This window comes from Tamandua tetradactyla, chromosome 5 (assembly GCF_023851605.1).
Source record: "Tamandua tetradactyla isolate mTamTet1 chromosome 5, mTamTet1.pri, whole genome shotgun sequence".
Lineage (NCBI taxonomy): Eukaryota > Metazoa > Chordata > Mammalia > Pilosa > Myrmecophagidae > Tamandua > Tamandua tetradactyla.
Window position 1 is genome coordinate 93272871 of NC_135331.1, and position 21002 is coordinate 93293872.

General features: G+C 37.1%; 1 protein-coding gene and 2 pseudogenes across 6 annotated transcripts in view; 2 read left to right on the forward strand and 1 right to left on the reverse strand.

Moving 5' to 3' along the window:
* The window catches only part of STK38 (serine/threonine kinase 38), a 99061-nt gene that overhangs the window by 16620 nt on the left and 61439 nt on the right, over positions 1 to 21002 (reverse strand). For all 5 annotated transcript variants that reach the window (XM_077161622.1, XM_077161621.1, XM_077161620.1 and 2 more), the window contains 5 exons: positions 15553 to 15604; positions 14441 to 14563; positions 12395 to 12478; positions 8587 to 8710; positions 6183 to 6337 (listed from right to left, as the gene is read on the reverse strand). In XM_077161622.1, the coding sequence (XP_077017737.1) occupies positions 6183 to 6337; positions 8587 to 8710; positions 12395 to 12478; positions 14441 to 14563; positions 15553 to 15582 (516 nt within the window). In that variant the 5' untranslated portion in view covers positions 15583 to 15604. The remainder of the gene's footprint in view (positions 1 to 6182; positions 6338 to 8586; positions 8711 to 12394; positions 12479 to 14440; positions 14564 to 15552; positions 15605 to 21002) is intronic.
* On the forward strand, positions 36 to 4667 carry LOC143682204 (adenosine 5'-monophosphoramidase HINT3 pseudogene; annotated as a pseudogene). Its single transcript, XR_013175030.1, has 3 exons — positions 36 to 119; positions 1318 to 2026; positions 4517 to 4667. The product of XR_013175030.1 is annotated as an adenosine 5'-monophosphoramidase HINT3 pseudogene (transcript).
* LOC143682211 (large ribosomal subunit protein eL36 pseudogene) lies at positions 15693 to 19139 on the forward strand (annotated as a pseudogene).

The following is a 21002-nucleotide window of genomic DNA, read 5'->3' on the forward strand; positions in this document are numbered from 1 at the left end:
GAGAGATGTTCTTGAGGTGGTGAAACTTTAAGTAGATGAGGCGTAATCCTGATGTTCAAGGATTCACATTGCTCAGTTGCAAGCAGTGTGGTCAAGATTTGAGCATCAATAACTTCTATGTCTGTGGTCTTTCCACAATATTATACATACTGCCTTTCTTCAGGACATCTCAGATTCTAACATACTAAACTTCCCAAGGTACAAAGTTCAAGGGGTGCTGCTCAGATGGGTCAGGCTTGTTTTTTAAATAAATCCCATTAAGTTCATGGGTGTGTGTGGGTGTGTGTGTGTGTGTGTGTGTGTCTGTAAGCAAGGTAAACTGACAAACCAGGATAGCTTTGAACTCATTAACATGGTATCTTTGTAAATATCTTGTTTTACAAGCCAAGTTACTAAGAGTTCACTTAACAGTTCTCGTGATTTCATGTTTTACCTGGACACATCTGACAAAGGAACATGTCTTAAAAAGCGGTCCTTGGAATAAATGCTATTCAAGTCTAGACTTGCAAGGAATTCTGTGGCTATTCTGAGTAGACAGCAGGAACTCAAACCGTTTAATTTTCACTTCTACAATCTATATGGCTGAACACATAAATGAGCTTGCTTGTGAGGACATTTTACTACAAGTCTGAGCTGGCATACTGTGGAGAGCAAATTTATACCTAGCAAGGTCCCCACTGTTCCTTAGCTAAATTGAGTCCCTATGTTCTTGGCCTTCAATATGTTTGCCGGACCTGAATACAGACTGCAGGAGTACAACTAAGATAGCACTGTGATACCTGAGGTAGACCAGGGCATCTAAACCCAAAAATCACAAAAGGTAGAAAATCAGTGGTTTATTAGGAATATATCTGAACTTAATGACACAGGAAAACACTCTTATATAGCATTAACTTGTCAACAGCAGAATATCAAACTACTTACTTTTAGGCTACTGATTTTTTATGTTATAATCAAAAACAAAAAGTATAAAAACTAGTTTAACAAAATTGTGTAGTGGTTATCTTTGAGTGATTCGATTATAGGTGATTTTTCTCCTCTGTAACTTTTTATATTATTTAAATCTTCTATGAATATGCATTATTCTTATAATGAACGAAAAAGCTATTTCTTCTTGTCAGAAGAAATTGTATGACAAGTCTCCTAGCTTCTGAAACAGAAAAAAATATTTTCAAAGAAAATAGGCAAAAATGTCAGATATTTTATAATGCAAGAGACAAGAAAGAAAAAAAAAAACCTAGAAATTAAATTTACTTTTCTACTTAAAAGAAAAATTCAGTCAACACAAAATTCTGCTTAACACGGCACCCCGCTCAGCGCGAGGCGCAGGGCGAGGACCGGAAGTGCGGCGCGGCGGTGCGGGAGGCCGGCCCTGCGTGGGGCCAGCGTGATGGCGGCGGAGCTGGGGTGCCAGACGCCGGCCATGAAGCGGCGACGACTGCACCACACCACCAACGGTGTCCCCAGTGGAGACGTGTGGGGTCACCACAGGGACCCCAGAGCCCGAGGATTATGACCGCAAGTGCGTGTTCTGCTGGATCGGGCGGGGACTAGAACCCGGCACCGAGCTCCTGCCCTGTGAGAATGAAGACTTGATTTGCTTCAAAGATATGAAACCAGCAGCACCTCATCATTATCTTGTAGTGCCAAAGAAGCATATTAGAAACTACAAACAACTTAAGAAAGATCAAATAGAACTGGTTGAGAGCCCAGTAATTGTTTGAAAGGCCATTCTTGTAAGGAATAATTTCACTGACTTCAAAAATATGAGGATGGGTCTCCATATGCCGCCATTCTGCCCTATTTCCCACTTGCCCCTTCATGTTCTGGCACCAGTCATCAGCTTAGCTTCACATCAAAATGCATTTATAGAGGCAATTCCTACTGCTTTATCACAGCTGATTATTTGATTGATGATGATGAACATGAAATGTCATGAAAATGTCAACATTAAGAAGACATTCCTAGTCATGGTCCAACATAAATTAATATTTTGGTCCTTTTGAAGTCTACTTGCTATTTGAAGGTTTCTTGGGTTTTATAAACATCTATTACTGAGTGGCCTGAAATCTTTTCTGAATGTATGTTTCTTGATCTATGATGTAGTTTAAATGAATATCTGTCACTGACTTCTTTGTTTTAATGGTTACTTATCTGAAGTGTAAAATACTATGAATTCTGAAGTATAAGATACTATGGATAATCCCATAAAAAATTATTAATCATTAAGGGCTCTGTATTTTAAAAATTCAAATATTTTCATTTCTCAGTAATCAATTAGAGGAATGATTTATTTGTATGTATTCACTGGGAAGAACTAACAATTATAAATAGTACTTTATTAGAACCTTTATTACTTTGAAGGAGTAAAAAATTAACTATTTACTGACAGTTTTTAGGTTTAAACGTAATTATTCAAAATATGGAATATTCCAATATAAAAGCAATCTCTGACTTTGTTGATAGAAAGAATTTTATCATTTTTCACTTAAATTTCAGATATTTGTTTTCACCTCCTAAAACCTTGCATTTTTGTAATATACTGATCCTGAAAGCTGGGAACGTAATGGCTAGCAGTGAATTTGTAATAGCAATCAATGGGGCTAACAACAGAAGTCACTGCAATGTAATTTACTCTAGGAACACAAATGGGGAAGAAACAAAGCGGTTATGTTAACATATTAAAACTGGCAGAAACTGTTGCTTTATGGCTTGATTTTTGTGCCAAAGGGAAATTTAAAAGATTTCATCATGAAAAAGGCCTCATTTGAAAGAAGAGATAGACTTGGTTATTAAAATGAATTTTCATATCAACTACATTAATATTGATATCATAGTAAGCCATTCTAATACATCTGTGTATCTCCAATAACTGTGGTGGATGTGAATGAAGACTAAGTGCTGAGACCTAATCCTAAATGTGTCAGTGTATAATGGGGCCATATACATGAATATAAATGGACATAAGGATTAATATATTGCCGTTGGGAATGAGCTGAAATTACTAGTTTTCTTTCTTTGGGTGTTTGTGATATAAAATAAAGTTTGAAGAAATGAAATACTTATTGCAGTGTTTGGTTAAAACAACAGGAGTCAATATTGTTTATTCATTCATTTATTCATTCAGTAAACATTTGTTGAGTATTTAATGCATACTAGACCCTGTGATAGGATCAAGGAATATAGAAATGAGAAAAGACAATCTGCTTCAACTGTTAATAGAGGGGTAAGACGAAATCAGCGGTTAGAATTTAGTGTAGTACATGTTGTAATGGTTTTATGTCCACAGAAGAGACTGTAGAGGAGGAAACACCTCTGAAAGCATGTGGCAGTGGAGCTGAGTAGTACAGACAATGTTAGGCAGACAGATTGTGGCAGTTTAGTTGCGGGACCACATGTACTTTCCTTGAGTTCTGCTTTTACTATTATTTACTTTACAATTGAAATAAATGTCAGTTTCATTTTAATCATTGGTGGTGGGGAAGAGAATTTGGAAGTTGGTATTAACAGGCTGTCAAAGTTGGATTACAAGGTGATGCTATTTGTTTATAATTGTATGACTGTAGAATTATTAACACTGAACTATTTCCAACTGTAATTATTTAGCCAGAAGAAAGCTAAACAAAAATGAGAAAATGCTGCATCAAAAAACAAAAAAATTCTGTGTAACAGAACACATTTTAGAATTGTGAAGGTGAAGGGGAATTTAGCACTTCTCTAGATCATTATATTCATATTACAGATAAGAAAAGTGAGGTCCAAATGGGTGAAAAGATTTGTCAAAGGTTAGCCAGCAAGTTAGTTATCCACAGAAGGATCTATTGTGAGCTTAGGAATCAAGCAACTAAGCTTATTTGCAATGTCTAAAGATAAATATAAATAGGCCATTAAAAAGGATGAGCAGGTCTTTTATTTAAGTAGAGGACATATGATTTGGAACCTGGACTTGGTAACACTTTTTTTTTTCTTTTGCATGGGTTTTCTTGTTGTTTGTTTTGGCCTTACTTCTTGTTTTTTCACAGGGTTCCTCATTAACTGACAAGGTTGCCCAACAAGGAGTTCCGGATAGGTGATGAATTAGTATAGTTAATTATATGTTAAGGCACTGGTGTCTATGGCTGTGGTGTTTGTAATCCACAATGGATGGAGGTGGCCTAAGGGTACAAAGACTGAGGAATGGAACGCAGAACTATGGTGTATGCATACAACAGACTACTGACCGATCACAAGAAAGAACAAAGTAGGCAGCATGCAACTAGGTGAATGAACCTTAAGGAATGTATGTTAAATGAAATGTCAGAAACAAAAAGGCAAATATTATCATGCCTCACTCATATGGACTAACTATAAAAATTTGGTGAACTGAAGTCAAGAGCATGGGTTATCAGGTTGGGGCCTATTTTAAAAGATCCTAGATTGTAAGCTTTTATAGCAATCACATACATTCACGAGTTGTGACTGTTATTTCTAAATTCTGAGATACTGAGCTGTTTGTTTATAACCTGGTGGTTCCTAGAAACTTCAGGTATTTATGTGAACCTGAGACTCAGAAGTAGAGCACTGAAGCTATGAAAGTCAGCAGCACTCCATGCAGGAACTATTTCAAAAATTGAAAAAGGGATCTGACTTCTAATAGAGATACGAATGAAGCTGATCTGGACAGGCCTAAGGTAAATGAGAATACAGGGTAAAAGATGATATCACCCATATTTTAAAACTTCAACTTCTGTGTGAGACCGAAGGGAGAGATGTTTGTTTGGTGTAAAATTTATATTTTGGGTAGTACATTTCCTAATTTAACTTGTATGGTCAGTTTAGTTGAACACCATAAGTACATGGAATCTTGAATTAGGGTGTTATACTTTGTTGGTTTGTCCAGGTTAGTATGCTGCCCTGATATATCCCAGAGTAATTTGGGCAGTGAATAAAGAAGTATTTGCAAGGTCCCCTTGGGGCACTGGGGAGAAAGGAGGAAATACTTAACTTCCCCATTTATAGTATGCTTGATATTCTCACAAGCTATGGGGACAAGCAAATTAATGGGCCGGGCCCTTGATCTTGGGGTTCGCCCCCATGAACTCATTCCTGCAAAGTATAGGCTAAGCCTACTTAAATTAAGCCTAAAGGGTCACCCTGAAAGAACCTCTTTTGTTGCTCAGATGTGGCCTCTCTCTCTAAGCCAACTTGGCAGGTGAACTCACTGCCCTCCCCCACTACATGGGACAAAACTCCTAGGGTGTAAATCTCCCTCGCAATATGGGACAGAAATCCCAGAATGAGCCAAGACTGGCATCAAGGGATTGAGAAAACCTCCTTGATCAAAAGGGGGAAGAGATAAATGAGACAAAATAAAGTGTCAGTAGCTGAGAGATTTCAGAGTCAAGAGGTTATCCTGGAGGTTATTTTTACACATTATATAGATATCCCTTTTTAGTTTATGGCGTATTAGAGTGGCTAGAGGGAACTACCTGAAACTGTTGAGCTGTATTCCAATAGCCTTGTTTCTTAAAGGTGACTGTAAAATGAAACTCTTACAATGTGACTGTGTAGATGTGAAAACTTTGTGTCTGATGCTCCTTTTATCTAGGGTATGGACAGATGAGTAAAGAATATGGATAAAAGATAAACCAATAATAGGGAGGACAAAGGTTAAAATAAATTGGGTAGATGGAAATACTAGTGGTCAATGAGAGGGAAGGGGAAGGGTTATGGTATGTATGAGTTTTTTTCTTTTTTATTTCTTTTTCTGGAGTGATGCAAATGTTCTAAAAATGATCATGGTGATGAATACACAACTATGTGATGATATTGGGCCACTGGTTGTACACCATATATAGAATATTTGTATGTTAAGATTTATCAATTAAAAAAATTATATGTTAAGGGAAGATGAATGACTCTTTTGGTTTGATTACAGAAAAAAACCCTTCTAAATCAATTTTGTCCATCACTTTTAAGAATAACGTTTTTTAAAGAGAAGTATTCAGTCAAATTGTAGATTCATAGCATATGATTTAAGCCTTTCAGAGAAAGGAAATTACAGCAAACTTACCTAATGAAAATGAAAAACAAAACAAAACCATAGTTCTCTTAACTGTGATTATCACAGGTTATGAAAGTACTAAAGCAGAGGCTGCTCGTATTAATAAATACACTCTTTATGCTGCTACCCCCACAGATACCTTGCTGTCCAGGAGAAGGTTGTCTGGTTTGATGTCTCTGTGGATGAATCCAAGTTGGTGAATGGAGTCTATAGCTAATACTGTTTCTGCTATATAAAACTGAGTCTCCTCTTCTGTCAGAGTGTCTTTTTTCATCAACAGGGTCATCATGTCCCCTAAAAACAAAAAGATACAAATCCACCACACACACACACACACACACACACACACACAAATAACACATGAGTAGGGGGCAGTTTTCTTATATGTCTTCCCTATCTAACAACATAAAACACTCCTAAACAGGCCCCTGCTGTATTCCAGAAATAGACCCATACTACCCATGGGGGGCGAAACAGTAAGTGGTTTTTAACATTTAAAAGGTAAAAATCAGAGCCACTGAGAATAGAGCATTTTCACACTCACACTGACTATCGAGCTGTGATTTCCATCTTAATTTCGAGAGAAAAAGGAGATTTTCCTACCGCTAAAGAAAAATTAAGTTTGTAGTTTACTTAAGATAATTTTTCGGACTGGGGAAAAAAGCTATTTTGCTTTTTACTTTGTACAGGTATCTGCCAACCTCTCTCTTCATATCTAGAACTAAACAGCATTTTCACATAGGTTACACTGGCATTGTTATAAAGAGCTGTTTAACTGCCAAATAAAAATGTAAACATTTTGGGGTTGCTAAAAAAAAGCTCAAAAGCTCTCCTATTTCTCATCACAAAACACTAGAACACAAACACATAAAAAAGCAGAACACCTAGGTAGCAAAGTATTAGTCAACAAATTAAACAACTGAAAATTCTATCTACTGGAAAGTATAAAAGCTGCCTCCCACAAGTACACTTTTAATACCTCCCAAGATTAGTGTTTTCTTTTTACCTCCATCGTTTTATTAAAGAGATTTAAATACAACTCAATATGTTTTACGCAAACTTTTTAAAACACAATATCAATATTTTAGCAGTTAAAAGTTAACCTCCTTAATTTTCTGTAAAGTCAAAATTTTGTTATTTTTGCTTAATACCAATAACATAAAATGAGAGAAAGAAGACTCTGATCATAACAGTTAAACAAAAGCAAAGAAAATGTGTATAAGTAATTTAAAGCTGAGAGAAACAAGAAAAAGTCACAGTTCATATAAAGCTACTCATGTTAGAAAACAAGAAAAAGAGAAAGAAATCTCAGATTTTAATAGCACATCATGCTGATTTTTTAATTTAATTTTGTCTATAACTGGAGGAATTTTTATATTCCTGGAGTAAAGTAGGTATTTTTTCTTCAAGCAAATAAACCTCAGGCAAAAAAAATTCATTAAAATGCTTGAAAACTATGATTTCCTAATCACTCTTGGCAGCCACACATTCAGTCTAGAGACATATTGTGACTTTAGTGGTATACTCACACTAGGTCTAAGGGTAGCTGTGGGCCTTAGCCCTGTGGCCTAGGAGAGCAGCAGCAAATGGCCTCACCTGGAAGCCTGCCTAGATGATCAGAGACCTCAGAACAGATGGTCTATAGCTCTGCAGACCAATTCCACCAACCGCAAAGGGCTGAATCCAGGAGATATGAGAAGCAATGGAAGATGGTGCAGATAAGGCTTGAGGAGACAAATGTCAAGGGGATGGTAACCAAGCTGTTTCTTTCTTCTATTTAAGAACTGGCATCTAAATGCCTGAGGTTTCTCCTCATTCAGCCAGACATATTCTCCTCTAAATTTTGCCAATTTTCAATAAAAAGTTCTTATGACCCTAGATCTAAACCGAGGGTTGTCTTGAGGTAAAAATATTATGTCATAATTATATATCTGCTTTGCTGTAAAGTCAAAAAAAAAAGTTTACTTTTTTTTCCACCAGAATTTGCTCAAAGTTCAACCATTCACTGGGAAACAGACTGTTCCCCAGAACAGATGGCATGTTCTGTTTTGGGTGACTTTAGAGCTGTCTTAGTAGATATATATGCTGAGTTACATAAAACTTGAAATCTGGGAAATGATAAATTGCTGCTGGCTATTAACATAGATAATGAGGAATTAATCCCTTAATATAGATTACAGAAACAGAAACAAAAAGTTGAAGCAAAGGATGTTATTATTTCAATTTTGTCACTTGGGTAACTCATACATGATTCCCACTGACAGGAGAGCAGGCGAGACTCCTGCTTTATTCCTACACATTAAAAAAAAGGAATGTCCATCTGAAATCATGAGAGTGAACAAGGTTACTTTTCTGACACTAAGATTATAGAAAGACACCCCAGCACAAAACAGGTTAATGACCTCCTTTATAGACCTAAAAGAAGATAGAGAAAGCAACTTTATAAGCACAATCAAAAGGAGAAAGGAGGGTTAATTGTTGAAGTAAGAGAAAGAAACCACAGAACAAAAAGGAAAAATGACCTTTCATCATCAAGTAATTACCTCCAGGCAGGAACTCCATGATTAGGTAGAGGTTTAGCTTATCCTGAAAACTATAGAACATTTTCACAACCCACAAACTGTCTGCCTCCACTAGAATGTCACGCTCCGCACGAATGTGGCCAACCTGGAGGTATATGCATTTGATTAATGACAAGCCTTGCTCCTTTTTATTAGATTGTATATTTGTTTAAACAATTTAAGCACTGTTTTGAGTATTTAATTGTGAAGATGCAAAAGAGATCTTATTTCTGCTCAGGCAAACCTACTAACTTAAAAATTGAAAACAACATTTGACTTGAAGGTCTTCGGTGATAAAAACTCGAGCAATGAAAGGCTAAAAAATGGCAAAATGAATGGCTTTAATGCAAATGGCAACTTTAATAGTGCTATAAATTGAACCCCTAATTAGTTACAATATTATTCTTTTTCATATATTTTTGTTCTAGTAAACTTTAAGATAAAAATAAGTCTCCAACATGAAACTTGTTAAATAAGCCCTACCTCAGGTAGGCAAAGATATCTGCAATGCTCTGGTTGACAATTTTAGAAAACCATGATGCACAGTATTTAGTTCACTGCTGTGCACAGAGTATGTGCTCAATAAATTCTTACCAAATTGAAATATAAGAACATTTAAGGAAAGTTGCAGGTTCAAATGAATGATATTCCCAATTTTCTACTTTACTAAAATATCTAGCTAAGGAGATCAAACTGCAGGAGGTTTGGGGTAGAATTAATTTAAATGTTTATAATCTTATTTACTTTAAATATATAATAGTGATTAAAACACTACTGTATATTATCAAATCCCACTCCATCCCTGCTATTTTAAGTTCAAAAGATCCCAAATTCACAAGATTCCAAATCAGGTCTAAATTATCAAAACCCAGTTCAACCTGAATAGAGATTTTACTCTTAAAATATGCTATAGATCTTCAGTTTTACAATATGTTCTGAGGTAAAAGAGGTACCAAGATTCACAGGCTGGCATTTCTGTTAACAAATTCAGCCATGGTTATATTTTGTTTCATAAAACGTGTGTGCTTGTTTGTTTTATGGGAACGTGTTTAACATTTGTTTGGACACAGGTCCCGCCCCTCTCTCCTGGCCCCTCTGACTTAACCTGCTTCATTGTTCTGTGCTATCTATCTCCTGGGGGCCTGAAAACGTTTGAGTGTGCATTCATGAGTGTTACCTCTCTACTGAAATTAGTCTCCCGGGAATTTTTTAACAGCTTCAATGTTACAGAAAACCTACATTTTTCACGCCTCTACTTATGATATGAAGATAAGATAAATGGAAGATATGGGTGGTTAGGAACCGTGCTATGAAACCATGATGAAGTAGAGTAAATCATCTGCCCTTACTTAGCCTTAAAGCAGAGGTGAAGCTTTTGGGAAGTACTTGAACACTAGATGCCCCTTGTTAGACTGCTGCCTGGGCTATGACCCACTCACTACCAGACACTTAGACTGTAGACCAAACTTCACCAAACTTCTGCTTCCCCTGGTTCCCTTTCGGGCACTTACCTAGTATGGGGAACCAGAGAAAAGGAGAGGCATTACTACAATTGCCACTTGTCACTCACCTTGGAGGACAAAATGGTGACTGTAACGTTCCCTGTCTATCAAGGGGGACCCTACAGGCACTGTGAGCATACCTTGCCCTTCTCTACTAGGGCTGAAACAGCAACCAGAACCTCAAAATCTAGGAGATGAGTCAGGTGCATGTAGAATAAGGAAGAGAAGACCTAGAAGTGCAATACACACCAAAGAATTCTCTTTCCTCCATTCCATAAATATTGAATGGCGTGGGAATGAAAAATTATATGCTGGTTGATATCCTGGGCACTAGGAAACAGAGATGAAAACCAGTCTTTTGTCCCATCCTAACACTACACTGGCATCACTACCTTCTGCAAGACACTTACAGTCATCCTGCCCTGTAGTCAATTCTCAAGCAAAAAGATAAATTTACAGGAAATCTGTACTCTTGCTTTTTTTCAACATACTGTACAATATTTATAAAATTGTATTTATTTACAGGTATCACAACTGGAGGTTTTCCCTTTGCAGAGAAAGAGAAATATTAAGAAACTGGTTAAGAGCTGCTCTCTTACGCTTTAGAATTTTACTTTCAAGGAAGCAGAAATTCCCACCCTGTGGGACAGAATAACAACCTGAACTCTCCTGTGGTTAACTTTAATTCCTGTTCAGTTTAGTAAAAACAAACCAACTAACAAACAGAAAATATCTTTTTATCAGGATAAAGCTCATACAACTACCTACAAAAAGTTAACCTTTCTGAATCTAAACTTTATCATCCTTTTATCCAAAAATGATGGTGGATTTGCACTAATCTAAGTCTAACTCACACACAAAAACTGCTGCATGCTTCTTCAAGATGGGTGACCCAGGGAAAGGCTGTGGCCATACTGAGATCAAACCTAGGGAGGTGAGTTCAACAACAAGATGAGCTTATCAATTAAGATAATGCATCATTTAAAATCCTAATGCTAACAGACATTTCCTTTACTTTCATTAGAAAAATTTTAGAAATTGTCCTTGAGGAAGGCACAATATTTGAGAAAATGTTTTTTCATAAGAAGTTTGGCTCAGCCTGTCTGTTACCATGCCAGGCACCTGTCACATACTACATAAGATTAATAACTCTGAAAGTCATGGTATATACATAACGATTTTATTTTGAATTTAATTATTTGATGACGAGGTAGGCTAAAAAGGCCTTGGTTAAAACTGTAAGAAAAGAGGCTTGCAAAAATAAAACTTACCAGTGAAATGCAAATATACTGACTATTCTATACAAAGTTTTGCCTTTGCCTTCCTGAGATTAACTGAACTCTTTCAGTGACTAAGTTTTGGATAGTACATAAATAGGGCTGTTGCACATTCTGAATATGTTTCATGTGTGTATAAACTATAGTGTCTGAAGAATTACTGCTGGGGTGGAACCCTCAACCAAAATTCCTGAGAGTCTATAGCTTCTAAATAGCACATAAAAATAAAGTAAAAAGTCGAAACTTCTAGGTGGCGCTTAAGTGATGGCAGAGAGGACTCAGTGATTATAACTCCTCTATAAAGGCAGAAACGGATTTGGTGTCCGGCCAGTTTTCACCACTTGCTTGGGGCTCTGTATCAGGAGCTCTCCTTGAAAAAAGTACTTATGCTTCTTATAACTCAATTTGCAAAGGAGTTTGTGTTTTAGCAAGTGTTCTGAATCATTAAAGGAGAAATGTGCATGGCTCTGTCATTTACATTAAATTTTTCAAATCCATTCAGAAACTGGAAGACTCATCTCTCTCTTAGGTAGTAATGAGTTACCCAGAAGACCCAACTTTGGTTTGAGTATAGAGAGACGCATATTACGACATGTTTTAGATTGTAAATTCTAAATACTAATTACTAAGTCCCAGTTCCAAGGTGCATACATAATTTCTATCTCTCAGCTACTGGTAAAGAATATGCTACCCCAGCAAGTGTGCCTCAAAAAAAGGTAACTCAAAACAAGGACATTTTATGATAAACTGGGAGACACAAACAACAGTTGCTTCTCTAACAGGCTTTCAACCTAAAAAAAGACTGCACGCAGCCCATAGGCTTTATATGTACTTTTAAAATATAAGTAATGGTTTCTTTGTTAGGAAAAAAATTAATATATGCATAGTCATATATGATGAAGTTAAAGAAAATTGTAATAAAAATATACATGTCAACTAAATAAAAGTTTTAGGAGACAAAAAAAATAAAAATGAAAACCAATTAAAAGTACTTCTACGATTGGGCTTTACCTGCTCTTTTTCAAGCATATCTGCTTTCCGGAGTATTTTCATTGCATACACATGCCCTGTATCTTTCTTCTGAACAAGCCGCACCTAAAAGTTATAAAAGAAATGCCAAGTCAAAAGTTCACACTGTCAAGCTAATGCTTTCTTATGATACAGAAAGTAATATTTAAACTGAAAGAATGTTTTAAATTTCATATAAGCAACTAACAATAACAAAGCAGAAGAAAATGTTCTAATGTTCCAAAATGTGTATATTACACAGTGAAGTCAATGTTCAAAACAACTTCATATTATATAGCTCCACATCTGAACAGCCTTGGCTCTCTATTGGAACAAACCAATCTAATTTAAAATCTCCAGTTTTGAACTTAAGAAGGACTCATTAAACCCTGGCACATGTCATTTAATCAGCTTAGAAAACCTAAGGAAACAATTACAATATTTTAAAGAAAAGCAAAAGCTTATGGATATGAAATTGTAGAGCAGTGTCCTAGGAGCCCTGTTTCCCAAAGATGATTGTATAATGATACAGCTTTTACAATGTGACTGTGTGATTGCAAAAACCTTATGTTTGATGCTCCATTTATCTAGGGTACTAATAGATAAGTAAAAAATATGGATTAAAAAATTAATAAATAATAGGGGGAACAAAGGTTAAAATAAATTGGGTAGATGGAAATACTAGTGGTTAAGAAGAGGGAAGAGGTATGGTATGTATGAGTAATTTTTTCTTTATTTCTTTTTCTGGAGTGAATCAAATATTCAAAAAAATGATCATGGTGATGAATACACAACTATATGATGATATTGTAAGCCACTGATTGTACACCATATATGGAATGTTTGTATGTAAGGAATGTTTGTATGTTATTTTATCAATAAAAACATTTTTTACAAAAAGCTTATGGATAGGAAAAATGTCTAGAAGGAGAAAAACCTAAAATGTATAATTAGGAAAACAGGGTTATGTTTTCCTTCCTCTTTTTTATTTTCCAATGTTTTAAAAGAGAATAATTTTAGGATGAAAAGAAAATTAATAGTCTGTAAACCAAGAGAATATTTCTTGTCACACCTCTGCATATCCTCCCTTCTTCTCCCAAGATATATTTCTTCTCCCTGCACAACATTTCTTCATGTTTTCCCTAGCTGAGAGCTCTGTCTTCCCCACTGAACAGAAAGCTCTCTGAGGTGGTAATGTACCTCTTCCACTCTCAAGATGCCAACGCAGAGATTCTGAACAATTTAATCTTTCACCTGTGTCTTTGCATATGTAGGCACATCTCCCCCGGGTACTGGTTTTTAATTATATGCTGCTCCTTTTATACAAAGATAATGCAATTACTGCATCACTTGGGTGTTTTCCATTAATGTGAATAACTTTGTATGGGCATTGAAATCCTCCCCAATAGTTTGTTCCTGTGACCAAGCAGGATGCATCTGAACAACTGGCTTGGACAAAGTTGCAAATGCTTTCAACTCTCTCCCACTACCTATATACCTCCTTTCCATAAATTCTGTCTCCCACGGCCATCTTTTTAGAGCTGTACCAATCTTGCAGGAAGAAATAAAGGGTGGAAATATGCTGTTGGTTTGTTCATGGAGAGGCAGTGTGGTACTGGGAAAAGTAAGAGCTTTAAGGTCAGGAAAACCGGGCCTAATCCCTGGTCCCGCTGTCTAATGTCTATGTGACAATGGGACATTATATATATATATCCTCTCTGAGCTATAATTTCCCCATCTATAAAATGAGTTACTGTCATGATTATAGGAGAGAAGCACTCAGTAAATAAATACTGGTTTCCTTCTACTTTTCACCTCTCCCTCTAGATCAACATTTAAAAGCATCAACTCTGGCCACTCAGAGAGGAGTAATTAGAGACCGGGGCAATGGAAGAAGAGAGGACAGACAGCAGTCATGATGTAGGGGTAGCATAACTGCCTCACCTCATCCCATATTTTGGTTACATCAACAATCATGAGTTTATGGTATGTGAGAAGCATCAAAGTTCTGTGGTAATTTTGCATTTGATAAGTAGCTGTGGTTATTACCTCACCAAATGCTCCTCTGCCTATCACTTTTAAGGACTCAAAATCTTCCAGGCCAAGTCTTGTTCTCTTCAAACGAAGAAACTCTGTTTCCTTCCGAGCATGTGCAGATCTCCTAAGCCGTTTCTAGATATTTAAATAAGGAGAGGAGGGAGACAAAATCATACTTGTGATCTGACCCAGCTGTAAATAAAGGCCACACTAGACTAGGTATAATCTTTTCACACATGAAAGCACCATAAAAAGACTCATAGTGATCACGTCCCCTTCCCTGACCTTCAGAAGCACTAATCAAACCACAATGAAAAGATGGATACCACCTCTGAGGACTCTGATGAACCTATTCGGCAACCACTACTCTAACTCTTCTAATGAAGGGGGGAAAAAAAACCAACAACAAGTTCCTTTAACCTTCTTTTATATCAAATAAAGTGTGTTTTTCTATTTCCCTTTGGGTCTTCTAACCTTCTATGATTCCTGTAAGTCCTGAATACTTTTCTCCATTTTCCTGGGTTCTGTAATTCTTTCCTTTTTTTGTTTTTCTACATGGGCAGGCACCGGGAAACGAACCTGAATCTTGGGCATGGCAGGCAAGAAATCAGCCACTGAGCCACCGGCACACTGCCCTCATTCCTATTTTTAATGGTCTTTCCACTGTCATTTTGCTTTCTTGCACAGCCCCATGTTAACTATATTTTCTCCTACCTCAGCCACGAGCATGATGGGAAGAGGTGATTTAAGAAGGATAGTTTGCCTTGATATTGATTTCAGAATTTTCATTCAGAAATTCACCCTATTTCTCACGGAGCCTATTCAGTGAATTCCATTAAGTATGCTCTAATTAGCTTTTTTTTTTCCACTGATTTCATCCCTCCTTTTTCTTGGAATTTAAAATCTAATTGATTTATTACAACTGGGCCTAGAGAAGTCATCCACTACTGAGTACTTAATAATTACCTTTTCCGTCTGCATGAATACCTAAATCCAGAAGCAAGCCAGCCCTGATAAGTCCCTTAATCACTGAGCCAAAACCCTTCCCCTCTACACCAAAGCAAGCAACTTTCTGAAAAAGATGCAACCTGCCATTCTAGAAAAAAATTTCCAATATTGATTACCTCTTCATCTTTTAAGCCTTCTTCTTCCATCACTTTTTCTAATTTCTTTTGTCTAAAAAAAAAGACATAAACAGCATTTGAATGATACCTTTCTGAATTTCCATACAAATGTAATAATCATCTTTTGAAAAATGATAAAAATGGGTAATTCTTAAAATGTTTCATTAAAACAAGTTTACAGTTACTCAGACAAGTAAAAATATTCTCACCTTTTGTTAATTCTGCATTTTGAGAAAGGCTGTAAAGATATTAGTCAACAAAGAATCTTGTTTCAAAATGAAAAGTGCGGGCCACAGTGGCTCAGCAGGCAGAGCTCTCACCTGCATTTCCTGGTGCCTGTCCATGCAAAAAAAAAGAAAAGTGCACTCCCTCTCTCTTTTTTTTTTTTTGCAGAATTTCCTCCTTAACAAACCACAAAACAGCTGGTATTTGATAACCTCATATCAGGGTGTTTTTCTCTCTCTCTCTGACTGAAATCTACTTCCTTAATTTTTACATCTTCCTTCTCCTCCTTGCCACAAGCAAAGAGTGGTAAACAACAAAGGTAAATGCAGAATTTCAGCCTTCACAGGGAAAAAAAAATGATAAAAAAAAAATGTTTGATACCCACTATCAAAACTCAAGGCTCCAGGAACAAAGGAGTGTCAATATTGCAGTGTGTTGAAAACAGATGGTCATTCATATCTTAAAACTTCAGCTTCTGTATGAAACTAAAGCAAAATATGTTTATTTGGTACAAAATTTATATTTTGACCAGTGCATTTCCTAATATAACTCATATGGACAGGTTAATTGAGCACCTTAAGTACATGGAACCTTGAATAGGACAGGAGATTTTGTAGGTTTGTCCAGTGCAATGCCCCAATAAATCCCAGAGTGATTTGAACAGTGAATAAAGAAGTATTTGCAAAGTTCCCTTGGTTGAATGGCAAGAAAGGGGAAAAATTCAACTTCCCCATTTGGAGAATTCCTGATATTCTCACAGGCAGTGGATACAACCAAATCAATAGGCCGAGCCCTCAATCTTGGGGTTTGTTCATATGAAACTTATCCCCGCAAAGGATAGGCTAAGCCTACTTAAAATTAGGCCTTAGAGTCATCCCCAGAGAACCTCATTTGTTGCTCAGATGTGGCCTATCTCTCTCTCAGCTGACAAGGCAAATGAACTCACTGCTCTCCACGTCTCTACATGGGACGTGATTCCCAGGGGTGTAAACCTTCCTGGCAACGTGGGACAGAAATCCAACAATGAGCTGGGAATCAGCATCAAGGGATTGAGAAAACCTTCTCAACCGAAAGGGGGAAGGGAAATGAGACAAAATAAAGTGTTAGTGGCTGAGAGCTTTCAAACAGAGTCAAAAGGTTATACTGGAGGTTATTCTTATGCATTATACAGATATCCCCTTTTTAGTTTAAGGTGTATTAGAGAGGCTAGAGGGAAGAGCCTGGAACTGTAGAGCTGTGTTACAGTAGCCATGTTTCTTGAAGATGATTGTGTAATGATATAGCTTTCACAATGTGACTATGTGATTGTGAAAACCTCGTGTCTGATGCTCCTTTTATCTTTTGTATGGACAGATGAGTAAAATTATGAATTAAAAATAAGTAAATAATAGGGGGAACAAAAGTTGAAAAACAAATAATAGATGGGAAAATGAGGGAAGGTGTACCTATTGCAAACTATGGACTATGGTTAACAGTAATATCTTAATATTCTATCATTAACAGTTAACAAAAGTACCAGACCAATACTATTGGTCAATGCGGGGGGGGGGGGGTGAGGGAGAAGGGGTATGGGAAGATTTGGGCTTTATTTTTTATTTTTATTTCCTTTCTGGAGTAATGGCAATGTTTCAAAATTGATCATGGGGATATATGGACAACTACTTGATGATACTGTGAGTCAGTGATTGTGTACTTCTGTATGATGTGTGAGAATATCTCAATAAAACTGTATGAAAAAAATAAAAATAATAATCTTCTTACCATGCTTGTGAGTTTGCTGACAGCCATCAGATAAAATGTTGAAATAAAATGCAAATCAAGGGCAAAATAAGAAGACAAGCCTTGCAAAAGATGCCAGATGTCTTGAAATAGGGCAAAGTGGCATCAAAGAACCTCATAGAACCCAGCTCAGTTGTGGATACGTTAGGGTCAGGAAAGGAAGGTAGATTCATCACCTACCACTGACAAAGAGAAAACTGACAAGGAGAATGATGACACAGAGGCAGCTTCAAGCAAGAATGATTTAACACACTAGAGGAGAAGGGACTCAGGGAAACTGATAGTGTTGTTGAGAATTTCTGCAAAGCTGCCCTCCTTGTGACCCGCATTCTACAACATGAAAGATGCGGCTGGCTTGACCAGAAAAAATATTACCCTTCCCCACATCAGTACTTGATCTGTTTGAGTTTGTTGTAAGATTTTTTAAAAGCTGTATGTGTCAGTTTGAAACTGTTTCATTCCCCAGAAAAGCCAGGGCTCTTTAATGTTATTTCAGCTGTGCTGGGTGGGATCTTTTTTATTGTTTCCATGGAGATGTGACCCACCCAATTGTGGTAACTTAATTTGATGATTTCCATGGAAATGTGGCTCCACCTATTGAAGGTGGGGTTGCTTACTGGAGAGCTTTAAGAGGGAATCATTTTGGTAAAAGCTTTAGAGGCAACAGAACTCACACAGCCAGAGATCTCTGGAGATGCAGAAGGAAAATGCTCCCAGGGAAGGCTTTTAAAATGAGGAGAGAAAGCTAGCAGATGTCAGCTGACAGAGATGTTCTGGACTCATTGGCCTTTCTTGAATCAAGGTATCTTTCCCTTAGTTTGGACATTTTCATGGCCTTAGAACTGTAAACTTGCAACTTAATAAATTCTACTTTTTAAAAGCCAAAAAAAGAAAAAGCTTAAGGCTCCAGGTCCTTGGAGCACTGAACTCTGGACTCTACTTTAGAAACTACATCCAAGAATATTTCTGATCTGCAATTATACATGGTAGTTATTTATAATACTAAAAGAAATGAGTAAAAACTGCATTACAATCCACTCCGGAGAAGCTTCATTTTTTCAGCATAGTATAAATGAATGCATATGGGCTGGAATAGCCCCTCATCACTTGCCAGCATTTCAGAAAAACAACAATGTCAACAGGGCAGGGAGAATAAAAATGTGAAAGCAACACCACGCAGTCCAGCATTGCTGAGGCATATGGCAGGCAGGTTAGAATAACAAGACTACAGACGGCTTCCACCGCAGCAGGCACTGAGGAGCAGCAGCTGTGGTTCTGTACTACCCCATGGCCGTGAGGCCTCAACAAGGGCCATCAGAGGACCAGGAATGTGAGCAAGCTGAGCAACACAGCTGTCACCACAGACACCTTACAAAGCACACCAAGTTCATCCAGGACATGATCAGACAGGTGTGCCCCGCTTCACCCTGAATGAGTGGTGCACCATGGAACTACTCAAAATCTCCAAGGACAGATGAGAAAACGGTCAAGAAAAGGGTGGGGACCCATATCTGTGCCAAGAGGAAGAGAGAAGAGCTGAGCAACGTCCTGCCATGAGGAAAACAGCTGCCAAGAAAGACTGAGCACCACTCCCCACAGGCATTAAAAAAACTTTACAGAAAAAAAAAAAAAAAAAAAACTATGGAGAACATCAAACACCTTCTCAAGAAGTTTGGACTTTATTCTGTAGACAACTGAGAGCTAACAAAGGCTTGTGTGGAAAGGTGATGTGATGAGATTTCTATTTTAGAATGGCAACCATGCAGCCAGGCAGATCTAATAAACTGGCAGAAAAAGCAACTGAGAAAGATCTGGGGCCAATGTAAACTATTGTAATGATTCAGGTGTGCAGTAAAGATCTGGACCTAGTGCTAAAAACTGGAATGAAGTGAATAGAGCCATTGTAAAGATGACTGACTGGCAGTAAAAATCAAGATAAAGTCTAAGGATTTCTTGTCTGAGTGGGTAATCATGCCACTAGCCAAGATAGGAAACACAGAGAAAGGAACGGGAGATTATGATGAGCTTCATTTTGGTCACTGAATATTTACTGCAATAACAGTATTTAGTTAAAATGACTAAATTATTAGAAATCATATTACAGATCCACAGGAAATGAAAAGAACTATTCTAACCCTGGAAAGAAGAAATCATCTACATGGCTCCCAGGCTCCCCACTTTCCTCTTCAACTTCAAGAATATTTTGATATATGTTATCTAAGTGTGCTCATGTACTAGAAGGAGAAAGTTGTACTACTGATAGTTTCAGGGGTGCAAATTAATTCCATGCCCGTGCTTAGGACAGTTAAAGTAGAGAAGAGCGAGAAGAATTAAAGTATAACATCATGGCAAGAGCTATAATACACTCAAATATCATCAGCTCTTTTTGTGCCCTGAGTATCAAACACTATCATACCTTCTAACTATATTTTTCTTCATGACCACGTCAGGCTGATTTGACTTACCCAATGATTTATCCATTGCACCACACAGCTACCTCCTTATGACTAAATACAGAGTTTTTCCACTGCTTTCCTACAACTATAACTAAACTGGTTTCAGTAGAATGCTCATCTGTAAGTGTAGTTATCAGAATTGAAGAGTCAGATTCTTTCATTAGAAAAATTATCCAGAAAAAGCCTCTCATGCAGAATTATACTGTTTATAATTTTGGGGACCAGGTCAAGAAAGACCTTGATGACACCAAAAATACCCACCATAACCTAGGATAAAGCTTAAAAATGACATCCTCTATGAGATAATGAATTTGGTTAGTCACAACGACACTGTGGTAAAACAAGAAAATGGCACTCCCTTTATCCAGTGTATAGGCACAAGAGTAGGGGGAAAAAAGACAAAAATAAGTAACAGGAGGGGATGGGGGGGTGAGATGTTTTGGGTGTTCTTTTTTACTTTTATTTTCATTATTATTTTTATTTTGGGGGGAGTAATGAAAATGTTCAAAAATCTATTGTGATGACGAATGCACAGCTATATGGGGTTGCTGTGAATCACAGATCGTAGACTTTGTGTAATTATATGGTATGTGAATATATATCAACTGCATTTAAAAACACAATTGCAAAACAGGGGAGAGAGATGAAGCAAATGTAGCAAAATCTTGATAATTACCAAATCTGAGGGAATATGTATTCACGTATTATTGAATATATGAGGGTTCATCATATTATTCTTTCTACCTTTGTGTATATTTAAAATTGCTCACAATGAAAAAGAATAGCAGTTTCCTCCACTTGGTACACTCTCTATTCACAGAGTCAGATTATGGTGGAACAACTGTTCCTCTCGACTCCAATCATCCAAACTAGAACCTTGGGAGAAAGAAAAAGAAGCCATCTCCACTCTTGGAGGCCACACCCAACCTCACCCCACAACCACTTTTCATTCATTCCATTTATTATCTGTGTGTGTCCCCATTGCCCATA